At 33.6% G+C, this 17,293-nt stretch overlaps 5 protein-coding genes and 1 pseudogene across 8 annotated transcripts; 3 read left to right on the forward strand and 3 right to left on the reverse strand.

Annotated features, from left to right (window-relative positions):
- Positions 1-154: 154 nt before the first annotated feature.
- On the reverse strand, positions 155-3,413 carry LOC124539048 (annotated as a pseudogene).
- A 1,973-nt stretch (positions 3,414-5,386) lies between these two features.
- LOC124539051 (SAP domain-containing ribonucleoprotein) lies at positions 5,387-6,995 on the forward strand. Its single transcript, XM_047116374.1, has one exon. The coding sequence runs from the start codon at positions 5,510-5,512 to the stop codon at positions 6,323-6,325; it is 816 nt and encodes a 271-aa protein (XP_046972330.1). The 5' UTR covers positions 5,387-5,509; the 3' UTR covers positions 6,326-6,995.
- A 211-nt stretch (positions 6,996-7,206) lies between these two features.
- On the reverse strand, positions 7,207-11,725 carry LOC124539050 (S-adenosylmethionine sensor upstream of mTORC1). Of its 2 annotated transcripts, none has more exons than XM_047116372.1 (2): positions 11,624-11,725; positions 7,207-8,415 (listed from the first exon to the last, which is right to left on the reverse strand). In XM_047116372.1, the coding sequence occupies exon 2, from the start codon at positions 8,289-8,291 to the stop codon at positions 7,329-7,331; it is 963 nt and encodes a 320-aa protein (XP_046972328.1). In that variant the 5' UTR covers positions 8,292-8,415; positions 11,624-11,725; the 3' UTR covers positions 7,207-7,328. The 2 variants fall into 2 exon arrangements, with proteins under 2 accessions (XP_046972328.1, XP_046972329.1); XM_047116373.1 differs by having other exon boundaries at positions 7,207-8,420; positions 11,629-11,722.
- LOC124539049 (E3 SUMO-protein ligase ZBED1-like) lies at positions 8,499-11,394 on the forward strand. The gene is made up of 5 exons (XM_047116371.1): positions 8,499-9,211; positions 9,421-9,508; positions 9,595-9,743; positions 9,824-10,039; positions 10,145-11,394. The coding sequence occupies exons 1-5, from the start codon at positions 8,897-8,899 to the stop codon at positions 11,372-11,374; spliced, it is 1,998 nt and encodes a 665-aa protein (XP_046972327.1). The 5' UTR covers positions 8,499-8,896; the 3' UTR covers positions 11,375-11,394.
- Positions 11,726-12,293: 568 nt separating the features above from the next.
- Positions 12,294-14,781, forward strand: LOC124538870. Of its 2 annotated transcripts, XM_047116109.1 has the most exons (5): positions 12,294-12,480; positions 12,541-12,726; positions 12,821-13,603; positions 13,699-13,930; positions 13,998-14,781. In XM_047116109.1, the coding sequence occupies exons 1-5, from the start codon at positions 12,370-12,372 to the stop codon at positions 14,096-14,098; spliced, it is 1,413 nt and encodes a 470-aa protein (XP_046972065.1). In that variant the 5' UTR covers positions 12,294-12,369; the 3' UTR covers positions 14,099-14,781. The 2 variants fall into 2 exon arrangements, with proteins under 2 accessions (XP_046972065.1, XP_046972066.1); XM_047116110.1 differs by lacking the exon at positions 13,699-13,930 and having other exon boundaries at positions 13,998-14,125.
- LOC124538871 (abasic site processing protein HMCES) lies at positions 14,775-17,121 on the reverse strand. Of its 2 annotated transcripts, XM_047116113.1 has the most exons (6): positions 16,933-17,121; positions 16,622-16,862; positions 16,343-16,543; positions 15,656-15,803; positions 15,476-15,540; positions 14,775-15,029 (listed from the first exon to the last, which is right to left on the reverse strand). In XM_047116113.1, the coding sequence occupies exons 1-6, from the start codon at positions 16,950-16,952 to the stop codon at positions 14,781-14,783; spliced, it is 924 nt and encodes a 307-aa protein (XP_046972069.1). In that variant the 5' UTR covers positions 16,953-17,121; the 3' UTR covers positions 14,775-14,780. The 2 variants fall into 2 exon arrangements, with proteins under 2 accessions (XP_046972069.1, XP_046972068.1); XM_047116112.1 differs by lacking the exon at positions 15,476-15,540 and having other exon boundaries at positions 15,591-15,803.
- Positions 17,122-17,293: the final 172 nt, after the last annotated feature.

Below are 17,293 nucleotides of genomic sequence, written 5' to 3' on the forward strand. Positions count from 1 at the left end.
CGAGGTAGGTATCACCCTTTTTTTTTTATATCGTATGATGCCTGTACGATTGTAAATGACGGTATGGGAGAAAATACAATAAATACGGTGGCAGATTCTCCGGTAATAGACGCAAGTAATAAAATTAACAATCATCATCATCATCATCATCATTTCAGCCTTGAGTCGTCCACTGCTGGACATAGGCCTCCCCCAAAGATCGCCACAACGACCGTTCTTGTGCAGCCCGCAACCAGCGTCTTCCCGCGACCTTCATCAAGTTGTCGGACCACCTCGTGGGGGGCCTACCCACGCTGCGTCTTCCAGTCCGTGGTCGCCACTCGAGAACTCGTCGGCTCCATCGGCCGTCAGTTCTTCTAGCAATGTGCCCCGCCCACTGCCACTTAAGTGTGGCAATTCTTCGGGCTATGTCGGTGACTTTGGTTCTTCTGCGGATCTCCTCATTTCTAATTCGATCTCGCAGAGAAACTCCGAGCATAGCCCTCTCCATTGCCCTTTGGGTGACCTTGAGCCTTCTTATGAGGCCCATTGTGAAGGACCACGTTTCAGAGCCGTAAGTCATCACTGGCAAAACACACTGGTCAAAGACTTTTGTCTTGAGACACTGCGGTATATGGGACGAGAAGATTTTTCGTAGCTTCCCGAACGCTGCCCAGCCGAGTTGGATTCGCCGGTTGACCTCTTTTTCGAAGTTGGACTTACCTAATTGGATCGTTTGTCCCAGGTATATGCAGTGGTCGACAATTTCGAGTGTAGATTCACCGATTTTTATAGGAGTGGGCACAACATGGATGTTCGACATAATCTTCGTCTTATCCATGTTCATTTTAAGACTCACTCGTTCGGAGGCTTTACCGAGGTTATCGAGCATTGTGCTTAAGTCTTCCATGGTTTCAGCCATGACTACTATATCGTCAGCAAACCGAAGGTGAGTGATGTACTCGCCGTTAATGTTGATGCTAGATCCTTTCCAGTCCAGAAGCTTGAAAACATCTTCCAAAGCAGCTATGAACAGTTTCGGAGAAATAACGTCTCCCTGTCTCACTCCTCGCTGCAGCTGGCTAGGTTTCGAGTTCTGGTCCTGTAGTCGGACTGACATAATGGTATTCGTACAAACATTTCAGCACTTCGATGTACTGATAGTCAATTTGGCACCTCTGGAGAGACTGTAGCACAGCCCAAGTCTCGATCGAATCAAAAGCTTTCTCATAAATATAAATATGAGACAACATCACATACATTACTCTGATCATTGATCCCAATGTAAGTAGTTGAAGCACTTGTGTTATGGAAATCAGAAGTAACGCTGGTACCACAGACACCCAGACCCAAGACAACATCGAAAACTAATGGTAATCTACATAGACTCGGCCAGCAATCGAACCCGGGACCTCAAAGTGGCGTGACCCATGAAAACCGGTGTACACACCACTCGACCATGGAGGTCGTCAAACAGTCGTCGTTTCTCATAGTCCACAAACGCTAAGCATGATGGCATGTTATACTCTTCGGTCTTCTGTATAACTTGCCGCAGCGTATGTATGTGTTCTATGGTGCTGAAGCATTTACGGAAACCGGCTTGTTCGAGAGGCTGGAAGTCATGTCTACGTGCGAGACGATTCGTAATGACTCTCGAAAACAACTTATAAACGTGGCTCAGAAGTGAGATGGGTCAAGATCGCCCTTTTTGAAGAAAAGCACCACCACACTTCTGCTCCACGCTTGTGGCGTTTTGCCCTCGAGTATGACGGAATTAAAAAGTTTCTAAAGGGCTTTTAAAACCGGCTTTCCACCTGCCTTCAGCAGCTCAGCCGTAATTCCTTCATCACCCGTCGCCTTGTTGTACTTTAGTTGTTTGAGAGCCATACTAATCTCGCACAGACTGACGTCCGGGATATCTTCGGTATAGTGTCGGGCTAATCTGGCTCTGGGATCTTCTTCCAGATTTGTGGTAGATTATGTCGACGGGTATAACTGTCCGTAGGACTTCTCAACCTCTCTCAAAAGCTCAGGCCTGGACGATAAAACCCTGCCATCATCGGCTTTCAGTTTCGTCAGCTGGCTTTGCCCGATAGGCAGATTTCTAGCGAACACCTTAGAGCCCATGTTCCGCTCTATGTAGCCTCTTTAATACGGTTGGTATTAAATTGGCGTAGGTCACGAGTCAAAGACTTTGATATCTGCCTATTTAGCTGCCGGTACTTAGACGTATCGTCTGAAGACTGCAGAATCATATCGCGTCTGTCCGCCATCAGCTTAAGAGAAAGGTCCGAGAGCTATTAAGTTCTGTTTGTACGACAGGTCTTAAAACACTTAGATCTGACCGTATGGACAGTTTCCACGAATCTGTCATTGAGTGCATCCACGTCGACGCAGTTTTCCACGCATTCGAAGCGATTGTGGAGTTCCAACTGAAAGCTATCGGGGTTTTGGATGTGGGTGGGTGCAGGACGGAGCGTTGACTTCATCAGTCGGGACCTCTCGAGCTTGATATTAAGATTCAATGTGCCTCTTACCATCCAGTTTTGACGGCATTGATCACAGAGACATCATTGAATATCTGCTTCCTCGTCGACATGATGAAGTCAATCTCAATTTTGGTTACACCATTAGGACTCATCCAGGTCCACTTTCTGTGCTCACGCTTCTTGAAGAAGGAGTTCATCATATAGAGTCCCTCCTCCATGAAGCTGGCAAGCAAGTGGCCCCGGTAATTCCGACATCCTACTCCAAATTGCCCCATTCGCAGCTCATCACCGCTTCGTTTGCCTAGCTTAGCGTTAAAATCCCCCATGATAACGGTGTAAGTTTTGGGGGTACGCATGGCTCGACTGATATCCTCATACATACGCTCCACCTCACCATCGGAATGTGTCGAAGTCGGAGCGTAAACCTATACGACCTTCAACGAATACCGTTTGGTAATTCTGACTACGTTGTTCACGAGGGACTTGTGGACGATAATAATCCTATAATATCCCAATACTTGCTTGCAAAACTTGCTTAATACTTCCTCCAGTTCAACGATTTTTTCGTCAGTCCGCAGTGTGCGCGTGTTATATGTTGCCAGGGCCAGCCGTCGTCGGTTTTGGTAGCCGGATCTCTGCCGGGGATTCTTAGCACCCTCTGCCCCACCGTTACCATGGCCGCTACCGTAACCAGGAATAGCGGGGCCGCCGGGGACAAGGGGCCAATATTCAGATTCAACAACAATTGGGGGGTTTTGCCATAATCGCCACGCTTGGCATGCGGGTTGGCGATCGCAGTAAGGTTTTATAGTACTCAGTTGGATGCTGCTGCCCATCCTCTGGTATAAAGTCCCTTAGTCGCCTTTTACGACACCCGTGGGAAGAGACGGGGTGGTGCTATTCGTAGCCGGCACCACACGGAAATTTAACAATAGGATTACGATATTTAACAGACAGACAGAATTAAAGTTACAATATTGCCCATTTTTCTCCAATAAGGGTAAGAAGCACCGCTTGGATGCAGCTCAAAAAGGCCAACTTTAGATCTGGCTTTACCCATCAATAATTTAACCTTTAGGCATTTACTTTTATTTACAAAATTAATATTACATTAAACTAAACCTTTATCGTTCTTCAAACCTAACAAAAATTTAAGTAGTGATGCTCGGTATATAATTAAGTTTGTCATATATTCTATTCTTTAAGGGAGGGATTTTCTTGGAACATAAACATGAGTATGTCGTTTTAGCGATGCCTATTCTGTAATAAAAAAATCTCTTAATTTGCTATATTGTCCTAGGAGTTACGACAAATATAGGTCATAGGATAAATTACGTGCTTTCTGTTCAAAATATTACATAATTGATTGTTAATAAAAAGTGTACCCAGTTAGAGATTGCATATCAATAAAGTTACATTTAAATTATCAATGTTAAAGTTGACAAATGATGATCATATTGTTCGCAGTGACCTGGCCATTCGTTTTGAAGGACTACCCTAAGAAAACCGTCGCTGGAAAAATAATGGCTGGTTGTAACACTCATTAATTGTAATGCCATTTATCAAGCATTTTTAGTAATGTTTTTAATGTGTATTTTAAATATATTATTTTCCATAATAATTATCTATATATGGTTACTGAGATTCTGAAATATCCAGGTGCCAATAAAGATAAGATTTGTAAATGGCGAAAAGCCTTAAGTTAGTATGGATAGCCAAAAAGATAAAAATTGTTTGATTTAACCCATACCCAACCCTGTTCGATTTATAGCAAAACATTCAACTATAGAGACGTCTATATTACAGTTCCAGGATTCCGTGGAGCTATATCGTAAGGAAAGTTCCACATCTAACTCGCTCCTCTAAAGATGAACGGGAACAAAACGGTGCCTCTGTATGCACGTTCTTTCCATGCTTTAAGTTTCAATGGACAGGATATTAATAGCCAATACAAGCCTCAGTATTATGATTTTGTGTTATTTTATTAGTAAAGATGTATATATATTATCTTATTCTTTTTAAATGATAATATCTTTTTTCTAAAGACTATTTCATTAATTGGTTTTTGTTAACAAAAAACAGACAACTAACTCATTAGAGTATTTTCTATATACAAATATTCCGACAGTTGGACGTTTTGCTATAAAACCAATTTTCGAGTTACACGTTTTGCTAAATAGAGTTATTAATCAAATCCGATTTATCTGTGTTAATTTAAAAGAAGTATTACAATACTATGCATATTATAAAAGGCAAGATAGCCCAATGATAAGAATACATGATATAAAACGATCATTATTCAATTGTTTTAAGTTCCATATCAGAACATAGTGCATATCAAAGTTTGGTGGTGAAATAAAATACCGGAAGAATCCTACATGAAAAAGCTGAATTTTTGCCTAGATACATATCTATCGAAAAGTTTTCCCCCCAATAAAGGACAGGCTCTTTGCGTAGAGTGAGAAATATTTACATGTAATAGAATAATATGCGTGTGAGACGACAAGAAATCAGCTGCGTTTTATAAATTTATACTTTTATAGAATTTTCTTCACAAAATCTATAATGATATTAATTTATCAATTTTGATTGTAGACTGATGAATGAAACTGCATGCCGTAATTACATAAAAAAGCTGGAAATTGTATAATTTACTAAATTTAAAACTAAATTTTAAATTGCATTGCAGAGTTGCAGTTTGCAGAGTTATTTACTATAAGAAGAGTATCAAAATAAGGACTTAATTAATTATCAGAATAGAAATAAATGATACAGTGCAATACTGCATTTAGTTTCTGTATACAAATATGAATTGTTAACACATTTTTTATAATTGAATGAACGGAACATTATTTTGTCTGGCTTTCATTTCTATGAAGTCTGTAGTTTCATTTATATTTTTATATTATCTGTATGACATTTTATAAGCTGTGGTTGTAATATCGTCGCTTGACGCTTCTGTGATATTAAAAACATAGAGGGTTGGTAATTTTAATAGTAATTGTCTTTACTATATTTACTTGAAAAACTATAATTATATCATGGCCGATTCTACTATGAATGATATTAGTAAAATGAAGGTGGTAGATTTACGAAAAGAATTAAAATCACGTGGCCTGTCCTATGCTGGGGATAAAGCTGAGCTTGTTGCGCGGCTACAAGGTGCTATAACGCAGGATGATCAGGGGGATATTAACTTGGATTCTGATGAGATCGACTCGGATGGAGTACTGGAAGATGAGGACGATAAAAGCCACAATGATATACTCGAGGACTCCGCAGTAGACACATTAAATGAGGAACTTGTGCTTGAAGAAACTTCACCAGAAAAACAGCCACCAGAAACAAAGCCACCAAGAATCCTTAAGAGAAAAATCACGACTGAGACATCTAAACCCGTTGAAAACAAAGAAGCGGGTGCAAAGAAAATAGTTTTAAATAGAACAATATCTCTAACAACAAACACTACCAAACCTGTGGATGAAAAAAAGGATATTGAACCTCCAGATAATAATTCTACTGACAAAACATTTACAAGTAGTAAAATTAAAATATCAGCTGATACAGATACCAAGACAAGAATGGAAATGCGTGCTAAAAGGTTTGGCCTGCCTATTAAAATGACCGATGAACAAAGAAAAGAAGCAAGAAAGCAGAGATTCAACCAGAACACAATTTCTTCGAATAGCTCATCTTTGAATATTACCTCCTCATCGGAGTCTTTAGCTGAAAACTTGGAAAAATTTAAGAAAAGAGCTGAAAGATTTGGTCAGTCTGTATCAGCAATTATGACTGATATTGAAAAAAAAGAAAAATTGGAAAAAAGAAAAGCCAAATTTGGAACTGTAAAGATATAAAAATAAAAATACTGATCATCAGTAAATACTGGTATTTTGTGCATATTGCACCAATATAAATAATTAGCATTTAAGGATTTAATTGTTTTAACAATACTATTTCTAATGTAAAGACTAACAACTCGTGACATAAAGGGATTTATTTGAGGATAATTTTATTTAATACATTAATAGAAATATCAGTAATCAAAATTAATGATTAAAGTACCAAAGAGCAAAATGTAGATGAGCCACAGGTGAGTAAAGCATAGAGCTTGGGAATTACTCACCATCACATTGCCCAAATAGGGGTTGGTGGACACATGTGAGACCAAATTTCATCTAATACATTCAGAAATCTTAAAAGTTTTCTGTCATCATGGGGTGTGAAATGAAAAAATGAATGCCAACTAATTTGTCTTAGATGGTAGACTAAAATTCAGAGATCCACCTTTGGTAGAATCACATGTTCTAGCCATTGGACCATTTGGAGTAAATAAGTAGTTTTTTATGTAATTGATTGAGTGTCAGGATAATTGCAAGGCAATAAATATCTCAAATAGGCTCTTACAAACCCTTTTGAATTTTCATTTTACAAGTTTGATTTAATGTATAAATTCTCTTAAAAAAACTGGCTAGAAACTCAACAGATAATCCTTTATAACAATAAATTACATAGGTGTATTACATACAATTGATTTATTATTTCTCCTTCATTAAAATAATTAATAGGTGCTATTTCTGCACTTACATATTGCTTTTTTTTAATGTATTTTTTTAATCAGTGGTTTTTTAATATGTCTCAGAATGAGCAAATCTCAGAACACAAAGATTTACTTTATATAAATAAGATTTAAATGTCATTTTATTCTGGCAAGCACAATTTATAACAAAAACAACAATTTAGGGAGTATAAAAATATATATTAGACTATCGGGAGTACATATTTTCACTTATTAATGAGGTTAACTTAAATACTAATTAAAATAAGTTACACTTTGTAAGTAAAATGTATAATACAAAATCATATAAAATCAGAATCACTAAATGGAAGTTCTGCAAAATCTTTGACTTCAACTTTGATTTCATGACAATTAATGCTATTTTTGCATACATTTGAAAAGTCTTGTGGAATATGCAAAGAGCCATCCATATACGACTCTTTGTGAATGACAGCCCATCTAACAGCAATGTCTTTATTTAAACATTTTCTAAATGCCATACAATGCATATGTCTGAATTTTTCGTATCTAATTCTAGAAAACCCTAAATTAGCTAATGTATGTCTCCAACATTTCATTAATTTACTATTAGCTCCTACATGTTTGGAGTCAGGAGTGCTAATTAATAATAAACCACCAATTTTTAATAGCCTATAGGCATTTTCACATGCTTTTATTCTCATTTCAGAAGTAGGAATGTACTCTAAGAGAAAACAGAAAGTTACAATATCAAAATTATTTTCTTGCAATTGCTTCACTTTATTTTCAACAATATTTGTATCTGTACCAATTGAGACTTGTAAAAAGTCACATTCCATGACATATTCATTGGCAGGACATAGATCAATAGCTAAAACATCAAAAAAATCATATATTTTAAAAGGATTATAACAACTACCAACATCAAGCAGTTTGTATGGTTCCGAAAATTGTTCTTTCTCATTTATTCTGATATCATTATTTTCTCCAATTTCTACTTCTTTTTGTGAACATTTTTCAAAGGATTTGTTGACAAAGTAATCATATGAGAAATCTGCACACCATTTAATGCGGGAAGAAGCCGAATTAAGCTTATCAGATGAGTTTTCTTCCCAGTGAGTGGTAGCTAGCTTTTGCATGAATTTAGCATATGTGTGCAAAACATCTTTGTTACTACAATGATTTTGCCACGCTGTATCACTTCCTAGAGCAGCTGATGAACTCCTTAGAGTGGAATGAACAGTTTTTAAGAAATGAGCCAATTGTTTATGTTCTTCACTTGCCATGATATCAATTTCAGTTTTTCTTGCAAATGGTTTAATACAAACATTTATTACTTATTCAATTAAGTTTTATTTTAAATATAAATACAATAACTAAATTTTGTTCAGAGTGTAACTTCCTTTACATTTGATATAGGCTCGTCGAAAAAATATCGATACATCGATATATCGATATTATTTTTTCAATGTATCGATATTTTTGAGCGATATTTAATGTTTCGATGTATCGAGATATCGATATAAAATTACGAGTATTGAAAAGGTATAAAAATCGATATTTTTTATAATTAAAAAATCCTAAAAAAGAATACTTTTTTTATACTAACATTTTTTAACAAATTACATTTTTTTTGTCTTTGGTCGACTTGATTTACTGCGTTTTAATTTGGTACTTAAGTTGGCTTTTAAGTTGGCAACTCTGTCTGTCAATGTCATTTCGGTGTCAGTGTCTGTGCTTCAACTATCCGTCCGTCTGTTATCCGTATTATAACCTCAACGCGAGCGTATTTCTGCCTGCATTTGAGTTGATTATAGTTCTCAAACAATCTAACTAATTAAATCAATAATTAATTCACGTATGTGAACAAAATAATTCGAGCATTCCAGTCATGTCTAGTGTTGTATGGAACTTTTTCAAAAAAATAGACAGACAAAACGTTTCATGTAATGTGTGTGGGAAAATATATAAAACCAGTGGCAATACGACGAATTTATCTACACATCTTAAAAATAAGCATCACCATGCGTTTTTGCAACTTAAAAATAAAAACTCAAGGTCAAGTGAAGTGAATATTACACCAAGAACAAGAACTAGTTCACCTGTTTCGTCTACTAATTCAACTATTACCAATACTAATAAACCTGCTGAGATAGAAAATAACTTCATGGAATTGTCTGAAATTGCGATTTACGATGATACTGGTGTAAGTATTTTATTTGTGAAAGATCAAACGTAGCTTTAGAATCTAAATATCAATTGTTCATAACCAATAACCAGTCAACTAATGATGTGTAATTACTAAAAGTATCGATATCGATAAATTAAAATTTTGGTGTTTTCACTTAACCTTAATACTATTTATGACGACAAGTGTAATGAAATATATACAAAATATTCAATAATTTTTTTCAGACTGAATCCTCCAAAGATGGTCAGAGTAAAGACTTGTGGAAACAGACTACACTCATAGATATGTTTGAAAGAAGTTCAAGCTATGAAGGTATTTTTTTTTTATATTAGATTACTGTATTGTTTACATTTTAGTTCTATGAGGATGTTCTAATTTTATTATTTTTCTCAATTTAGCAGGGGGTCATAAAACTAGCCAAATAAATCAAGCTTTGATCTACATGATTTGCAAAGACAACATGCCTCTATCTTGTGTAGAAAAATCAGGATTGAAAAGATTTATGAGCGTCATTTGTCCACGCTATAAAATTCCATCACGAACTACTGTAAGCGAACTATAATATTAAATTATTATCTTATCCTTTTTATTTTTAAATGTTATTTTATTATTCATTTCTCATTCCAGATAACTGGCCTCATGGAACAACGATACGCCACTACCAAAGCCATTTTAAAACAAAAATTAAGTGAGATAAATAATATTGCTTTAACAAGTGATATATTAACTCTTACTAACTCGACACGAAGTTTCATCGTAGTGACAGCACATTTTCTTAACACAGCTAATAACTGCACTCCTGAGCATGAGATGGTGACATTGACAGCACGAAGAATGTATCAGGTAAGTAAAGTATAAAATAAATGCATCAAATTATAAAAAATAAAATAAATAGTTAATTATAATAAATTTAATAAAGTGGACTAATATTGGTCTTCTTTCCTGCAGGCGCACACAGCTGATTATATAAAAGAATGCTTTGAAAATATTACCGACGAGTTTACAATAGAAAAGGATTGCATCTTATCAATTACCACTGATGGTGGTGCTAACATGGTTGCTGCAGTGAAGAAATTTTTGGAAGATGGAAAAAGAATTCCTTGCATGGCGCATTTGCTGAATTTAATAGTGGATGGCGCAACAAGAGATAATGCACCAGTTCTTGAAATTGCCAATCGTGTCAAAGCCATTGTTACATATTTTAAACAATCTGTGAACGCAATGGACGATTTGCGAGCAGAACAAGAGGGACAAAAGAAAGAGGGAGAAGTATTAACACTTATACAATCAGTAAGCACAAGGTGGAATTCTTGTCTTGATATGTTGGAAAGATTCAATACATTATCAGCTATTGTGGCTAAGATTTTAGCAACTAGGCGGAATGCACCTGATATGATAACTTCTTCAGAGTTAAGTGTCATACGAGATCTGATAATATTGCTTACCCCATTTAAGCAAGCTACTGAAGAAATTAGCGGCGATCAGTACGTGACTTCTAGTTTGGCGATTCCCATTGCAAACTTACTTCAGAAAGGACTTGAAGAAGTAAAACCTTTCACTGAATTTGGTGTTGCTGTTCAGAAGAGTTTGCTCAACTTAGTTATTGCCAAACTAGAACCACTAGAGCGACATTTACATCTTGCTATAGCAACAATTTTAGACCCTCGCTTTAAGCGTATTCATTTTAATTCAGCACTAGCTGTTTCCACTGCAATAACCGCATTGTCAAAAGAAATACGTTTAGAACATAGACGTAGAGGACAACTTTCGCCTGAACTCAGACCCACAACCACTACCATAATTCCAAATTCAGAAAATTCTTCGCCGTCGTTGTGGTCCGGACATGAAAAAATTATGATAGATATTGCTGCAGCAACCTCCAGTTTACTTTCAACCTGTGATGGTATGCCTAGCGAACTAAAGCAATATCTAGATCAGCCTATAATACCCAGAAAAGAGAATCCTACAAAATTCTGGTTTGATTGTCGTCATTTTACTCCAGTCCTTTCCGACATAGCTCTAAAGTATTTGATATCGCCTGCGTCCTCGGTTTCCTCAGAGAGAGTGGCATCTGCTGTAAATCTCGCAGTACCCAATAACAGAAGTCGGCTTACAGCCGAGCATGTAAATCAAAGAGTTTTTCTTATGTCTGTATCAGATAAATATTGGTTTGATTAATAAATAATTAATATTTTTTATTGTTGTCCTTGATTTAAAAAATTTAAAAATGATGTCTATTGATTAGTATTTATCTAGTAATGTAAGATGATTGAAGTAGATTAGGCCAAATAATTTTTTTTTCCTATCACACCGATATATCGATATATCGATATTTTTAAATAAAAATATCAATATCGATATTGATATATTCAAAAATTATCGATACAATATATATCGATACTTTATTGCATTTCCGACATCCCTAATTTGATAGGAAGAAGTATAGGTACTCATAACTTCATAAAGTCATAGAAGACAGAAGTCTTGAAGTATCCAACGACTAAGTCGGTAAGTCGACCAAGCAGACATTATTCATTCACTTTTTGACATATGAAACTAGTGAATGCTATACCATAACATTTTAATTTTAAATATCGATCTATTTTTATCGTAATTCAAAATAAATTGACTTTTTTCGCCTCAGATGCATTCTTTTTACAATTAATTAATGAAAAAAATTGATGTATTATCTTTTTTTAGTTTTAAAGATTTATATACCCAATAATATTGCAATAATTTTAACCTTGTTTGTTGTATTACTTGTGCGAGAGAGTGTACAGTGTACACATAAATATACTTAGTATTAAAACCCTTTTTTCAAACAAACAATTTTCCGCAAATCACGACATTCTAGAGTTACCGGTTTTTCGACCGGATTCGGTTGCCTTATACCAATGGAACATAATGTGTATAAAAATAAAAAATACATCTTTGAGTAAAATATGTTTTCTTATTTCAAGCTCAATTCCCACGAATAGATTCATAGTATAATTATCATAAATACATATTATAGCATTCTACATAAAAATGTTACGGAAGCTGTATAGTGAAATACGTTTGAGCTTACTACTAGAACATTAATTAAAAAAAAAAATAATTGACATTGACAGCCGGTTCTCTTCTCTTGTTGTTTATTTATTTAAGAAAAACAATTCCTATTTTGAAGAAAGGACATGGAAGATTGGGAATCAGACACCATTGTCGAACAATGGATACGAGAAAATGATGATACATTTATGTCAATACCGGCTATAGAATCTAGCCCTCATCTCCTCATCTCAAAAGTAAGTCGTTATTATTAAATATGTATTTTCGTCAATTTTCTAATAAATGGCATTTAATAGGTTCGTAAACATTACATGGAATATCTAATCAAGTTACTTTCTGTGAACTATGAAAATAATCAGAAATTGCACAATAAAAACATATATCTACCCAGTGCTATTTGGAGATGCGCTAAAATGATTGAAATGTCTGCCGCTCAAGCTTCGATGGTTGTTCAACTCTATAGAAAAAGTATTACAAATGTTGTAAGTTTTTCAATAACCTGAATGTTTGTCCACACTTTTGATATTGACATTATTTAGTAATACATTAGATTAATTTCTTTATTTGTTTAAAAAGGTAAAAGATTTAAAAAAGAATACGAATGATGGTTTACTATATAAAATGTTGAACGATTTTCTCCATCAAGCACCTGAAAATGAAAAGAAAACACAGGTAACTCTTGGCAAGACAAAAGATTGCAATTGTAAATGTTCATGTAACCAAAGGAAAATAAAGAAAATCTTAGATTCACCAAATAATGTGTGTGGTATTAAAAGTAAATGTATTCCTTTTAAAAGTCAAATCAATAAAATGTCTATAAGCGTTGATCAAAATGTTATGACAACACCTGATAATTTACTATCACAAATTAAATCAGAAACATTAATTGACATGAAAAGTGATACATGTCTACCCGAAATGAGTGAAAAAATAAAAATGGAAATGCAAAATTCAGATGAATTAATGCAGCAACTTGAAAAACTCTTCCAAGAGGATCCAAATGATGATGATTTATTCGATGGAGCCTTTTGTGAAGCAAATAATTCAAAAGCCATTGAAAAAAATAAACTGATATCCCAAACAGAAAGCATACCAGAGACAGATAAATGCATACAGAATATATCAATTTCACAAGAGTTAGAGTCCAAGAAACCACAGAAAAAATGCTTGGATGAACGACTGTCTTTATTGAGTGGAGTGTTGGTAAATAATATACATTACCCTTCTCAAGATCCTGGAATTAATCAAAGTAGAAAAAGTCGGACAAGCAAATGGTTGTGTGAAGAATACTTCCAGAAGGTCAAACTTTTTGAATTACTTGATCAAATTAGGGATTGTGACCGAAATAAACTTATGCATGTAAGAGTGTTTTTTCATATTTTATTCTTCTATCTTATTAAGTTATGTAGTCGTAATGATTTTATTAAAGAGTGTATTTTGCTCTTACTTTTTAGATTAAAGAAATGCTAATAGAACTCTTTGGTGAAGACAGTGATGATGAAGGTGTAGTATCACCTCTAGAAGAGAGTACAGAGTTTATTGTAAGCTGTAAAGAAAGAATAGCACCTTGGGTTGTTCAAATATTGACACCATATTATGTCAAGGGTAGGATTAGAGGAAAAACATTATTCAAGTCACTGGCCAAGCACTTAATAAGGCTGATATACCAGTGTAGTAAATATCCATGTAAGCTATTTACTATTTATTAATAATAATTATGATTTCTATATTTAATTGAAATTTTTTGTTTCAGATGAATATGAAGTACAAAGTTTTGTTAATGACTTTCTTAATAGCCATAAGATGATCCGTTGTGAAGCTGACTTTAAACAATTTAAAATAGAAAACGTTTAACTTTCTGTTCAAAGGTGCCTTACAAAAATATTTTACAAAATGCAGTATTATGTGTTATTATGACATTCATATTTCAAATAACTTTTAGAAACATTTGATATAAGTATTATCAGTAGACGGGCTTTAAATAGGGAAAAGATATGTTAAATCTATATTAAGAAAAAGTCCTCAGTCCAGTTGTTACTCAAGTATGTTAATTTTATGATGGAGCATTAGTGGATTTACCACTCATTATATATTCTAATGCCAAATAGATTGCAAAAATTTGCCTTTACTTGGAAAATCCACCATTGAGACGAAAATTAACTTTAAAAGCAATATTATTATGTGCCTTCATAGTAACCGATATATATATATTGTAACAAATTGCTTTTCAATTAAACAATAGTGTACAATGTACTAGTTTACTAATATCCATAATTATGCAGCAAACGGAAGAACATCCATATATTTAAATATTTTTAGTGTAGATGGTTCCATATTTCCAGCACCAAACAAAGAAATGAACATAGTTTAAAACTTGCTGTGCAAGCTAAATTAAAAGTAAGGTAAAGTAATATGTGAATTTTTACTGAATATCTTGGACTAAAATTTTGTGTCAACAAGAGAATGACTAAAGGCAATATTCATAAAATTTCATGCAAAGTAAATTTTTGGATTAAAAAATAAAACAGTGTAGCTTTTATGGTTTTATTTTTTTACAATCTTTACTCATTATATTGTCTTCTCTATATTTACGCTTCTCAGCCTTAATGAAAAATGAAGTCATTGTTTTTTGTTTACTTTTATTTGTTATTCTCTTATTACAGTTTGTTGTTTTATTTCTAGAATTATTGACTTCTGTAGACACTTGATGCCAGGATAATACTTTGACAGATCTAAGATATGAAAGGGCCATTTCCGAATTAACATTGTCAATATCAAGCCATGCCTGTAACATAAATAAATAGAAAGTAACAAAATATAAGTGGTCAATAACTTTATATATAACTTTGTTGATGATAACAGAATAATATTATTTGATTATAAATAAAGTAAATATCACAGTATGTAAGTTCCTTTGAAGTCATATTATTATATAAAGTTAATACCAAAAGTCACAAAAATATAAGTATATTGAAGTTTCAAATAGTCATTAAATTCAATCAAATCAAAATATTTTTTCAAACAATATAATCACTGTCACAATATTGATTTAAATGTAAAGCTTCCAACTAGAACCTGGTAGGTAATAAGTAAAATTATCATACCATTATCTATGATGACTATGACCTGATCTAATCAGATCAGGTCATAGTCTCACACCAACACATTTAGTAGATTTCCAATGATTGAATCACAAAGAAAAGTAAAATTGCAGCATTAGGGGATGCTTACTTCTATCTGTTCTTGGGAGTCTAAAATAGCCGGCATTCTGTGATGAAGCCAATTGAATGTGTCATTTGACTCCATAGTTATAACAGAATAAGAATAGACTTTAGGGGATGCTTACTTCTATCTGTTCTTGGGAGTCTAAAATAGCCGGCATTCTGTGATGAAGCCAATTGAATGTGTCATTTGACTCCATAGTTATAACAGAATAAGAATAGACTATTAATCCATCGTTTTGCCATACATTGTATAACCCAGCCATGTATAACAGTTTAATTCCTTTCCAGCCATCTGTCTCATTAAATTCATTGTTCCAAGTTTCTGGATCATCTACCTAATTTTTATAAAGAAATATATTTCAAGAATAATACATACAGATATAATGATACACTCAATAATATAGAATAAAGCTATTACAAGTGTAACTAACTGAAAAAGTAATGAAATTAAATGTAAATATTTAATAATTTTATCACAATTTATTTAAATCAATAATAATATTATATTATTATAATTTTTAACATTATAGCAAAAATCAATTTATTTTTTTTAATGTCTATAACTGATTAAAAGATTAATTGAAATAATTAACATTAATCTTAGTTAATTATATTATTTGGACAAATAATATTTTTTAAATGATAATGATTATTACGACATCTAAGCTAAATATTAAGTGTTGAGGATGTTAACAGCTCACCAGCACAGCAAAGAACAAAGAAAACAACATAACAGCCACCAGCATGATCTATTCATACTTCTGGTGAAAGGTAAGGTTGGATAACTATATACTGTATTTTAGACGCAAAAGGCATCACACTTATAAACATTATAAAAAATTACTATAAACAACACAAATTATATATTTAATACCTGAGTATTGTCTTCTTGGGGTGCATATATGTAGTATGGTTGTTTTATTTTAGTTTTGATGGTTGTTTGCCATTCATAAAAGCCTTCTACCACAATTACACATCTGCCTCCATTCATCAATATTGGATTGTATAATTTGGAACTTTTTATGTTTTCTATGCGACAGTTATTTGTACTTAAGTTGTGGTTTTTATAATCACCCTAGTTAATAAAATTTATTTAATTTAATGTCTTACCAGATCAACTGTTAAAATAAATAAACATGATTTAAATACTTACTTTGTGCCATGGAGGAATAATTCCCCACATCATTGGCTTAATAACTCTACTTGTTTTAGATAGACCCTCATTCTTATTGCCTGCAATTAGAACAGGAGTAATATCACTTGGAGCAATATTGTAGGAAGGAAGATACTCTTTTCCGTCATTATGTTCATGAAGCCAATCAGGCTTAACATAGGCATTTCCATCCTTCTGTTTGTAGCTACACGCACACCGAACTTGCTCCTTATTCAGAGATCTAGTAAATTAATATTGAGGCATTAGTGTGTTGTATTGTGAAAAACTTGGTGCTTCAAGGAAACACTTACAATCCGGTCCGACCACACATTAACAAATGCTTTATTAATATTTTAAGCAAGATATCTATTTATATTTAAAAATATATATATTGTAGAATTAAATTAAATAGAAAAATATGTTTTCATCATATCAGTTTTAATAACTTTTGAAACGGTTTTCAGTTAAAGCTAATGCTGTCAGTTCCTAGAATATGTCAACCCCCCCCCCCCCCCCAACAATATTTGACAGCTAATTGACGCGGTATCATTGGTCGAGAGCTTGATTAATTCTATGACTAGAATTATAGTATATAATCTTATAAAGTACTCATTCAAGACATATAAATAAATAAAAAACACCATTCTTTCAATACTAATAACATTAAACTAC

The sequence above is a fragment of the Vanessa cardui genome, chromosome 21, assembly GCF_905220365.1.
Source record: "Vanessa cardui chromosome 21, ilVanCard2.1, whole genome shotgun sequence".
NCBI classification, from domain to species: Eukaryota; Metazoa; Arthropoda; class Insecta; order Lepidoptera; family Nymphalidae; genus Vanessa; species Vanessa cardui.

Coding starts and splice junctions, on each gene's coding strand:
- LOC124539051 (XM_047116374.1), top strand. CDS start 5,510: ATGGCCGATTCTACTATGAATGATATTAGTAAAATGAAGGTGGTAGAT.
- LOC124538871 (XM_047116113.1), bottom strand. CDS start 16,952: ATGTGTGGTCGGACCGGATT. Junction 16,544..16,621: donor TTATTCCTCCATGGCACAAA/GTAAGTATTTAA, acceptor TTTATTAACTAG/GGTGATTATAAAAACCACAA. Junction 15,804..16,342: donor CCCAAGAAGACAATACTCAG/GTATTAAATATA, acceptor TATAAAAATTAG/GTAGATGATCCAGAAACTTG.
- LOC124538870 (XM_047116109.1), top strand. CDS start 12,370: ATGGAAGATTGGGAATCAGACACCATTGTCGAACAATGGATACGAGAA. Junction 12,481..12,540: donor CTCATCTCCTCATCTCAAAA/GTAAGTCGTTAT, acceptor GGCATTTAATAG/GTTCGTAAACATTACATGGA. Junction 12,727..12,820: donor GAAAAAGTATTACAAATGTT/GTAAGTTTTTCA, acceptor TTGTTTAAAAAG/GTAAAAGATTTAAAAAAGAA.
- LOC124539050 (XM_047116372.1), bottom strand. CDS start 8,291: ATGGCAAGTGAAGAACATAAACAATTGGCTCATTTCTTAAAAACTGTT.
- LOC124539049 (XM_047116371.1), top strand. CDS start 8,897: ATGTCTAGTGTTGTATGGAACTTTTTCAAAAAAATAGACAGACAAAAC. Junction 9,212..9,420: donor CGATTTACGATGATACTGGT/GTAAGTATTTTA, acceptor AATTTTTTTCAG/ACTGAATCCTCCAAAGATGG. Junction 9,509..9,594: donor AAGAAGTTCAAGCTATGAAG/GTATTTTTTTTT, acceptor TTCTCAATTTAG/CAGGGGGTCATAAAACTAGC.